This window comes from Ceratosolen solmsi, unplaced genomic scaffold (assembly GCF_000503995.2).
Source record: "Ceratosolen solmsi marchali unplaced genomic scaffold, CerSol_1.0 scaffold75, whole genome shotgun sequence".
NCBI lineage: Eukaryota > Metazoa > Arthropoda > Insecta > Hymenoptera > Agaonidae > Ceratosolen > Ceratosolen solmsi.
The window spans coordinates 70,395-82,598 of NW_011948457.1; the positions used below are offsets into that span (position 1 = coordinate 70,395).

Consider the following 12,204-nt stretch of genomic DNA (forward strand, 5'->3'; position numbering starts at 1 on the left):
CGCCTCATGGCGCGTTGCGTTTAAATGTGCATGTGCAATCCCGAACAAGCACAATCAAATTCGATGCGGTCGTGCCAGTAAACAGTTAGGTCATTAACGCGTGAAACAATGTACGCATTGGCAATGCAAAGTTTACCGATTGCAGCATTTACGCGGTAAACAAAGTGGGAGAGGTAAAGACACCTGCTTAGGTCAAAATATTGCGGGCCAAGTCGTAAACACGATTCTTCAAAATCGGGAAACTTCAATACTCAAATAGTCAAATTTACATTACAATTCCGACTAAGAAGGGCCGACGAACACTCCAAGGCTAGATTCTAGTGACGTCATCGGCATAACAAGAGCTATCTAGAATTCACTGGAATCGCAAGCCTTTACGATAATATATAAGGAGACGCGCTTGACGCTCTCGCTCTCTTACTAGTTCAACCAAGCAGTCATCAAGATCGAATCGCCATTCTACAAGTTAACTCCACACATACAGATTGTCTCCAACATACGTAAGCTACGCTATGACACACGTTCTTGCGTACCATCAATCCAACTGAGATCGACTTCAACACACGTAAGTTACGCTATTACACACGTTCTTACGTACTATGAATCCAACTGAGACCGACTTCAACACACGTAAGGTACACTATTATACAGGTTCTTACGGATCACGAACACATGAACCAAGTAAGCAGCATATCAAGATAACGGCATCATTGCCCATCAAGAATGACGTCACAGTAACACTCCCCTCTCACAGCGCCCCAGAGGCCGCTCCAGCTTATCGGTAGCAGCAACCGGCGGCGTCAAGACCCTTCATCAGCGCATCTCCCTCTACTACTACGAATCACAACCACGAGTAGGAGAATCGCGCGCTGCGCCAAGAATACACTTACAAGATTATTATCACTGATTACTTAAAGAAACTCTCACCTATTCATTGTATCCTACTTTCAATCTCACCTCAATAGACCACTGATTATTTAATATATCATTACACCAAATAAAGGAAAATCAACTGATACAAAGGCCGTGTTGAATTATTGCATTGTCCATTCCACTTGCCAGCAAGCCTCCCCTCAACATCTCAAGGAAGCTTTAATCTGATCCCAGACACAAAGTAACTAGCATGACTAATTTTCGGGGTTTTCCAGATGTACTGACCCTTTCGTGTCTCCGACGTCAGTGAGAGGGTTTTCTTTAAGCTTTAAGATCGAGTTTAATGATATTCTAGCTTGATACAAAATAAGTAGAAGTTTTACTGAAGACTAACAACAATTGAATTATGCTGTTTTGCCAGACGTTTTATTGCATTGAGAAAGGTCTCGCAATCTCGAACATTATTAATAAAATAGAAAAATGTAAACAATGCACTTCATAATTGTATATAAGAAGATTTATTTATATCTAGTAAATTTCATCTGCAATGTCTATAATTACGTGAGTCATTACTGTGTTGATTTTTAGTACTTCTAATAAGATGATTTGTAATTTTATTTTATTTATTATTATAGTGATTACATTTTTTTTTAATTAGTGATATATTGATATAATATATACTTTGTGAAGTACCTAAACAACCAATGTATGGTATTATTACCATAATATATACCATTAACTTACTTGTGTATTGCGTGTATATACTTATATATTCAGTGTATCAGTAGCAGAATATTTTCATGATCATGTAACAAATAATTCTGTACACTGACAAAATTATAATTACATTCTTTTTATACTTTTTTTTTTATTATTATATTGACTATCATCACTTAAGAGTATTTAATAATTTTAGTTAGTACATGTTACGGATTACAGGAGTTTTACGCGGTAAACAAAGTGGGAGAGGTAAAGGCACCTGTGCTTAGTTAGAAACATTTGCGCGCCGAGTCATAAACACAATTCTGCGAAATCGGAAAACCTAACTACGCAAAATATTCGAATATTTCATTACAATTCCGACTAACAAGAGCCGACGAACTCTCTAAGGCTAGACTCAAGTGACGTCACTCTAACAATCAGCATGACAAGAGTGATCCAGTAATCACCGGAATCGCAAGCCTGTACTAGGATATTTAAGGAGACGCGCTTGACGCTCTCGCCCTCTTACTAGTTCAATCAAGCACTCATCAAGATCGGATCAGCATTCTACAGACCGACTCCAGCTCAACGTAAGCCAAGCTCATTCGGCGATCCAACGCTGCAGAGATCGACTCCAGCTCAACGGAAGCCAAACTCATTCGGCCTACTAACGCTACTACAAAGATCGATTCCAATACGTACGTAACGCTATTACACACGTCCCTACGTACTATCAATGCCACTGAGGTCGACCTCAACACACGTAAGCTACGCTATTACACACGTTCTTACGAATCACTAATGCACGGCTCCCGTCAACTAAGTAAGCAGCAACATTAATACACCAATATCGACGACCAGCCATATCCCGGTATACAGTACGAGGAATCCTCCCACCCGTCAAGCAGTGATGTCACACGGACATTCTCCCACCATCAGACCGCTACAGCGCTCATCCCTCGCCAGTGGCAAAGGCGGCATCATCGCTGCCCCCTACCAGTGACGCCACACGGGCGTCCCCCACCATCAGACCGTTACAGCGCTCATCCCTCGCCAGCGGCAAAGGCGGCATCATCGCGGCCCCCTACTAGTGACGTCACACAGGTGTCCCCCCACCATCAGACCGCTGCAGCGCTCATCCTACGCCAGCGGCAAAGGCGGCACCATCGCTTCCCCTTACCAGCGCGAGTCTCCTACTACCACTACGAATTCATAAGGAGTAGGAGAACCAAGCACCAAGCTATCAAGAATACACTTACAGAATTCTTGTCGCTAATATTAATTGAAGAAACTCTCATCTATTCATTGTATCATACATTCATTTGGACATACATAGATCGCTGACTATTATATTTATTATATTCAATAAAACGAAAGACACTACACTGAAAAGGCAGTGTTGAATTATTGCATTGTTCCTTCCACTTGCCAGCAAGTCTCCATCCACCAACACAGGGAGGCTTTTAGTCTGATCCCAGACAGTACAACTACAAATCATATAAATGAAAGAGCATAATCTTCAAATATACTACCATATACTCACTTTATTTACCTGACGGAAATGAATGGTAGTTGCTAATAATAACACTAAAATTTATATCCAATTACATTTTATGTATATATCTGTTAATAAATGACATGACAGGTAATTCAATTAGTACTTGCTAAAAATATTTATTCATTTTCATTTATATGATTTATTTGTGATTTTAATACAATTTTATTTACACTAACAATTATTTTATTTAATAATATAATTCTAATCTGATTATGTTTTGAAATGTGCTAAATTATTTTAATTATAAATATTAGACAAAAAATTAATTGTAAATCAACAAGCAGACCAAATTACGCTTAAAAAAATCTAAAAAACATATATTATAACGAGAAATGTGCTCAAATTTATAAAAAATTATAACTAATCTTAGTGTTTTATTCATAATTAATTTATAATTATCATTTTTTAATTATTGCAATAAGTAATTTTGTGCGAGAATGTAAGAATTTTCCCAAGTCATTAGACATCTGGAAAACTGGCTATTAGAGTTCCAAAAAATCAAATCGTTAGGCATCTAGCAAAAACATATCATTTAAAGTTGTGAAAAACAAGTCAAAAATATAAACAAAAAAACACGTAGTTTGACATCCGAAAAAGGGATAATAAAGGCAACACTGCAACGCATACGCTGTTGTCAAACTCAGCTACATATGATAGTGAAGCGAGAACGCGTCAAAGAAGTCCTCCTCATGGTGGGGATCCAAGTAAGAAGCACTCTGATTAAAGCCGCCAATAATGAAAGAATCAATTAGATTGGAGACGCCCAGAAAGAGGCACTCTGATTGGGAACACCAAGAAGGAGGCAATTCTGACTAGAAAGTAGATAAAGTCCAACTACGGAAGCTTCCCGGACATACTCTTGAACAAGACCAGCTATAAAAGCCACATTGGCTTCTCAATCCCTCCAACTACAAGTTGTTCCCGCTACAGATGGCGCACAGCTTCGCATAACCTCCATCTCGGCTCTCTTACGACCGATATTTAAAGGCAACTACACACGTGTTAAGATAAACACAATGGCATTCCAGTGTTCGATCAGAGCACTACAATCATGATAACCTCTTAGCGATAATATTCAATAGATTATAACCTGCTTCATTCATAGTAAATATATTTCAACACCACAAGATTATCAAGAAATATAAAGTTCGTCTGTAATTCACCATTTTGTAAATCAATTCAAATAAATAGAAATAACAAAGACATGTGTTAATTATTAGTCAGTGCATTCACCCTTTACTTGCCCGGCAACCCCACATAACATCTAGTGGGTTTTATTGTTCTAAGTTAATTATTGCACGTTTGGCTGACTAGTCAAATTGTGGGATTATTTTCCGAACAGTAGTATTTTCGTGATATTACTCTTTTTTGAAGTGTCTCTCCTTTTTTGATATCTCACTTGTAGTAATACTCTCTCAATATGTTAAACCCTTGAGACATTTCATACTCAGTTAAGTTTTCGTGAAAGTCCATTTAACGCTATTTCGGGAACGACTTACACTTCTTCGGATTGTCCGTAACACTGTTACTGGAACAGTAGTTACTGCCCCGGAAAAACTACGACATAAACCCGTATGTCCACTAACGCAGTTCAATAAACCGTAGTTACTTGTTCCAAGGGAGCTACGACAATCCGCCTATCAGAGTCCGAAGACGACTCAACGATTAGTCTTTGTAAGTAGTATCTACTACATTAATTACATATATATTGAGATTCAGAGTACTACATCGACAAGTACTAAGAACGAGGAAACTACTCTTAAAACGACAGCGCGGAATAAATTCCAGTACGCGTCGTCAAGTTTCGCGCCTGCCAGGGGCGTCTCAATTTAGTAACCCTCACCTTAGTTCAAGTTTGGAAGCTTACGAAAGTAAGCAAAACCCAGCGCAAGTGTCGACAAATCCAGTTTCGCGCTACTTTGCAATATCTTTCAATCATAAAGCTGCATTCATAACCTCAACCACATACGTGCTCGTTCAAAAGGCGCTAGTGTCGACGAACGAAACTGCGCGCCATTCGCCATTCGTATTCAACAATCAAGCTGCATAGATTATTGTACAGTTATCTCCGCAACACATCACTTCAATCCAAGAATTTAGTTCTACAAGTAATAATAGTAATACTAGTCAACCTTGTCATCAATAAATAACAGAATAAACAGCATATACATCAGCCATATTTATATTGTATTATTATAATATCCCTTCCACTTGTGATCTGTCATCGCTATCACACAACACCCGTGGTCTCTGAGTTGTCAACGGCATCAAATTATATCCGTCCAACCGGCCTTGATAAAACAAGTCGGAACGACGAGTTGCATTTTGCACAGCCCTCCTCGGCCGGTACTCTATCTTTCTTCAGTTGTTAATTGAATTGAAATTTGTAAATAAAATAATTTAAATTTATTTATTTGCAAGAGCAGAAGTATAAGAAGAACTTCTACATACTTCTAATATTGTTGTTTAATTATTAATAAAAACCTTTTTAAAAATTTAAAAAGTTTTATTTTTATAATGAATATTTTGATAGAGACGTATGTTCATTATATAACAAATCTTTTCAAATTTTAATATTCGTGGATATATTATATTTATAATTATATTATACAAATACCTTAAAAAATGAATATGTAGAACCATCTTTTACAGCTCCGTATGATATTTTAGTTTGTTTAGCTAAATCTTCCACATCATTAATTGAATCTTCCATTTTTACTGCTGTGAGAAAAGCAGCAAGATTTGCTGTATAACTTGATACCATAATTAATACAAAGAACCACCACATTCCAGCTACCATTCGAATAGATGGTGTACTAAAATTAATTATTTATTACTTTTTAGAAATTTGTAATTATATAATTTTACATTTTTATCTTAATGAAATAAACCATTATAATAATATTAAATATAATATAATATTATATGAAAATTTTGTATGATTACTTAAAAAAAAAAACTTAAAACTTTTTTCTAGATAATTATTAAATTTTAATCTTTACAATATTATATAAAATTGATTTAACTTCAAATTAAATAAATATTTGATTATAGTATTGAACAATATTTTAATTTTTAATAAACAGAATGTTTTAATAAATAATTTATTAATTACCGAGGTAAAATATCACTTCCTTGTTGCATTAATGAACCCATTGTTAACCACATCGAATTCATTAATGTGAAATTGTTTTCTAGTTCGTCTGGTTCTGGATTACATGGATGCGGGTTTATCCATTCTCCAGGCGCTATTCTATAATAATAAAAATAGCTTATGTTTTATAAAGAATTTCTTTTAAACGTAATATACATTTATATCTATTATTTTGAGAATATATACATGTATATATATTTCGAATAAGAAATACAAGGATTGTCTAGAGTTGTGTTTAAGTGGAATGCAAATTTATGTTAAAAACATGATTGAAAAATAATATGTAAGGAACTAAGTAAAGGATGTTGTTTATAAAGCTTATATAATGTTTATATAATATAAATAAATGTTTATATAATACCAAAGAAGTTAGATAACAAACATTTATATAAAAAAAGTTCATTTTCTTTTACACTATATGTTTGAATAAATGAAAAAATATACATAAAACACTATGAGCAACCGTATTAAAAAATACTAAATATTCAGTAGTAGTTTATAAAATGAATAATAAACTCTTCGATATGAAGGGAGATAAACAACAAAGTAACAATAATAGTCAAAGAATTGATGGTAATGAATCAAGTAATATAATAAAAAATAATTACATATTTTTTCGTTTTATAATTTTTATAGTTTAAGCTTTATAAATCCTGTTTTTCCATTGGTATTTTTTATAATTTTATGTGTTAAAGCAGTTATTGATATCAACAAATAATAATATATATTTTTAGATAAGTAATAAATAACTCTACCTGGCCTGAAAAAAAAGCATTAGAGAAACTATTAAATAAGCAGTTGCCATATACATCCAAACTTCTGTAGAAAGTGGAGACATAAAGGCAAAAAGTTTTGGTACTACCTTTTCTGGTTTACTGAAAAGAATACTAATTCCTGCAAAAATAAGAAATTTTCACTTTATTTCTTTTTAATGTAAAGAAATAGTTTAAATACTAAAAATAAAAAATTTTATTGGTTTAAAAAACTAAAACCAATACAAAAACATTAAATCCTACATCAACTTAACGAATATTAAATAATTATAATAATATTTTAGTTCAATTTAGTCTTAATCTTATGTTTATATTTATGACTTCATTTCCAGGCAATTATTTAATAAAAAATTATCCTTAAACACGTAATTATTATTCAAAATATTTGCTGAAGTGATAATGATAAATTTTATAAAAAATATTTGGGCTTAGAACTTTTTGGATATAAAGAAATTTTCATATCCATATAGAAATCAATACTTACACTGTTACGCATAATTCGTCAACGTTAATTTGTTTATTGGTGAAATACAAATGTTTATAGTAAACTGTAAGAGACAAACTGATTGTTATTGTTAATTTTATCTTATTTACAATAAGATACAAAAAAGATATAAGTCACCATATAGTAATAACATTAATATTAAAATGTTTTCTAAGAAGACAACATATTATATAAAATATTTGTTAAAATTTTTATTATTATTATATTACATCCAGCATCTTATTTTTTATATATTTTGACCTCTGCGTTGATTCTGTATATTTAAAAAAATTTATATTCTAGTTTTTCCAGATTCTAATATAGTATTAATTAATAATATATTATAATATAGTATTCTAATTTTCTCCAGAATATTATTTATTTAAATTTATAAGACTTATTTTTTCATTGGTCATGTAAATTCAGTGATACAGAATCAGCTAGCTTTATATAACCATTACGTTTTTATGCTATATGGTTATTACAAATTAAGTTTTTGGAGCCACTTTTATCGCTAGTGGTAATTATAGTAAATTATTATCTATGTTTTTATTATCTTTCACGTATTCAAGCGGCAATGAACAAATTTAATGCTTATTATCTACATTAATCTCATTTAAATCTATAGCTGTAACTGTAAATAATTTTTAACTAGTCTTCATAAAATTAAAATTTTTTTTTAAAATTATAACTAAAAACATTTTAAATATAGAAAAATGAATTTATTTCTAAATTCAATTACGTCTAGATCGAATAATATTCTTTTTCATCTATTATCATAGAGCAATGTTTTGTATAACCATCGGATTATGACAATAATATTCACTGATTTTATACACGTAATTATTTTCGAGATCTAAGTTGTGATCAAGTGTTTGTTGTATAGAAATATTAATTTGAAAACTACCATTTACTAGATAAGAATTGTTTAAGCTGTCAGGAGAAGCCTATTTTCATCATTAACGTAATCCATAACTTTAATTTATTTTTTCTGTTACGGTTATTTTTAATAATATTTTGATGATTGTGATTATATAGATCCAATATCCATTATATTATAGATATATTAGATATATATTATTGTTTATTTATATTGTGGATAGATCATTGCTTTCTCTACGTTATTTAATACAAATGTTATAAAAATCTTTTGTATTTTTTGTGATTTATTATTTTTATTAATTTATTCTATTGTATTTAATAATCCTATTAAAGTATTCGATTTTATATTGATATAATATCAAATTTACGGTATTGTGGCTATATTCATTTTCTTTTTTGAATAATTAATGTGCTCGGCCAGTCTTCTTCCAAATACTTTCTCATTTTGTGCCTAAGAGTCCTACAATTTTTTTAATGTAACATTTTTAAGTTTCGCTTTTTGTCAACAGCATCAATACTAATACATGAAACGGCGAGTTGAAGTCTGGAGATTTATAATACTTATTTGAAACATTGAAAATAATAAATATTTTCTGAAGTTTTTCTTTTAATCTGAAAAGATTTTCCTATTATGTATGAATTCATTTTAACAGTTTTTTTTACAATTAATTGGTTTAAAAACTCATAAATTTGAAAAAAATAAAAATATTAAGTAATTAAAATAAGATAATTTTTAGTTGCTTTTTATTTTTTCGCGCCCTTATCTTTTTATCATTCAGCATTGATATATGTTTATAATTTTAATTTATAGAAATTATTATTTGTATTAATTTTAATTAAATTAAAATGGCAAAATTGTTATAATTTTACTTTTAATTCAAATAAATTTGTTGTTGAATATAATAGAATTCTATTTATTTATCATCAAAATATATATAATTTTTAAATGTAAATAATATTGTATATCTGTATCTTTATAATGATTTGTATTAATTCTATAATTTTTTGAACCACACAATTGTTATGATTTTATATAGTATATCTCTTAGTTTCATTTTCTATATAGGTATCTTTCTTTTAAATATTGTTTCATTAGGAATATTGGAACAGTTAATATTCAACATGCAGTTTCGACTGTCAGTGTAAGTGTGTAAGCCTTACCAAATTGTACGTAAACTTTATGTACATAACTGGATTATTATTTATTGAAATGCTGTATTTGAAAAGATTTTTTTCTATTGAAATAGAAAATATCATTCTTATTTAAAACATTGTTCTGTTATATTTTCATACAAATTTAAATATATTTTAATGTATAATAATAGACTTACCCAAATTCATAAAAGGAGCTGTGAAATCTATTACACTTTGTCTTTCCGAGGTAATTGTTAAATCACATATAGCAAAATCTGCTTTCTGAAATAACAAGTATAATTAATGTATTCTATTAAGATTATAATAATGTTATAATATTATAAAATTATATAATTTTGTGCTAATTAATAATTCATAATATATATTTATTTTCATGTTTGCATTTTTTTATATTATAATATAATATATACACAATATATATTTATTCAATACAATTAAATTTTCGAAAACAATATGATGTAACTGTATAACTATTATACAGATTTGTGTGCTAAACATTTGTAAACATTAATGTTCGATTTTTAACGTTTTGTTTTTATGGCTGGAACTACCATTTCAATAGTTCAGTGAATTAATCACTCGCCATAATGAATTAAGAAAAAAGAAGGCACAAATGAAATGATTAAAGTATAATGTAATATATTTAAGTTCGATTATTAATTTATTCTGCTTATAAAATTATAATATTGTAGTGGTGTGTGTTCGGGATTGAAGCAGTCCCATGAATTTCAAACAAAAGAAAGGTCATATACGCAGTCCGGCGTACCGCATGTGCGCCTAGACTGACCGCGCGTGCAGCAAGGCTGACCATCACGTGCGCCTAGGCTGATCCGCACGTGCGGACCGAGGCGGGTACTCGAGAAAAATGTTTACAAACAAAACTCGGCAAGACCGAGCAAGTTTTCGATTTGAAATATTATTTACTGCCAGCGCTTACAAAAAAGGGACGCCTTCGAAACTTCCAGAAGCTTCGTTTTCTCACGCCAAAGGAAAATTTCTGGAAGGGACGCGCATCGACACTGTTGCTGGCGCTGCAGACGCCGCATGCACATTTAAACGCAACGCGCCATGAGGCGTGGTTGAACTAGTAAGAGAGCGAGAGCGTCAAGCGCGTCTCCTTATATATTATCGTAAAGGCTTGCGATTCCAGTGAATTCTAGATAGCTCTTGTCACTAGAATCTAGCCTTGGAGTGTTCGTCGGCCCTTCTTAGTCGGAATTGTAATGTAAATTTGACTATTTGAGTATTGAAGTTTCCCGATTTTGAAGAATCGTGTTTACGACTTGGCCCGCAATATTTTGACCTAAGCAGGTGTCTTTACCTCTCCCACTTTGTTTACCGCGTAAATGCTGCAATCGGTAAACTTTGCATTGCCAATGCGTACATTGTTTCACGCGTTAATGACCTAACTGTTTACTGGCACGACCGCATCGAATTTGATTGTGCTTGTTCGGGATTGCACATGCACATTTAAACGCAACGCGCCATGAGGCGACGCTCATTCGTAAAATCACTTCGCTCTCAATCAAGTGTAACTGCCGGTCAGTGCATAGTATACCATAAAGACGCCGCGTGGCCACATTTTCGGCAGCGTAGTAAAGAGTACCTGCGTGCATAGAAAAGATAATCGGCAGTTCTTTAATAAGTGATTACAGTGAAGCCAATGGAATTGTAATCAAGGGAAACATTACATACACAGCATCGAATCCATCCAACCTGCAGTTCACCAGGTACATCTTTATATTAATAAATAAACAAGTCACATCTCTCGCTATTGTCGATCGGGCACACTTACGCTCTCTCGAACTAACCACTCGACATCGTACAGGCCCGCTAGCACACACAGGGCACACTTACGCTCTCTCGAACTGATCCCTCGACATCGTACAGGCCCGCTAGCACACACAGGGCACACTTACGCTCTCTCGAACTGATCCCTCGACATCGTACAGGCCCGCTAGCACACACAGGGCACACTTACGCTCTCTCGAACTGATCCCTCGACATCGTACAGGCCCGCTAGCACACACAACAATCACTTCGCTCTCAATCAAGCGTAACTGCCGGTCAGTGCATAGTATACTGTAAAGACGCCGCGTGGCCATATTTTCAGCAGCATAGCAAAGAGTACCCGCGTGCATAGAAAAGATAATCGGCAATTCTTTAATAAGTGATTACAGTGAAGCCAATGGAATTGTAATCAAGGGAAACATTACATACACAGCATCGAATCCATCCAACCTGCAGTTCACCAGGTACATCTTTATATTAATAAATAAACAAGTCACATCTCTCTCTATTGTCGATCGGGCACACTTACGCTCTCTCGAACTGATCCCTCGACATCGTACAGGCCCGCTAGCAGAACCTTGTTTTAAAATAAATATATTATATTTTTCAGCCTTGTCCGTTATTGATTTCCTTTAAAATTATCCTGCCGAGAGACTAATCCACTGAACTATTGAATTGGCAGTTCGAGCCATAAGCTAACCCTTTAAATCCGAACAGTGTGAGTTCTTTTTTGTGTTCTTGATTATCTGAATTTTTAATTGCAGTTCGTGATGGCGCAAGTGACACTGATCTGATGGAACTGAATAGATGTTTAAACGTATAGTGAGTAATG

The 12,204-nt window shown here is 32.8% G+C and overlaps 1 protein-coding gene across 1 annotated transcript in view; it reads right to left on the reverse strand.

Annotated features, from left to right (window-relative positions):
• The window catches only part of LOC105366824 (glutamate receptor ionotropic, kainate 2), a 71,757-nt gene that overhangs the window by 8,399 nt on the left and 51,154 nt on the right, over positions 1-12,204 (reverse strand). The window contains exons 9-12 of the mRNA XM_011505395.1: positions 9,758-9,842; positions 7,043-7,181; positions 6,249-6,386; positions 5,751-5,949 (exon numbers count right to left, since the gene is read on the reverse strand). Coding sequence (XP_011503697.1) covers positions 5,751-5,949; positions 6,249-6,386; positions 7,043-7,181; positions 9,758-9,842 — 561 coding nt within the window. The remainder of the gene's footprint in view (positions 1-5,750; positions 5,950-6,248; positions 6,387-7,042; positions 7,182-9,757; positions 9,843-12,204) is intronic.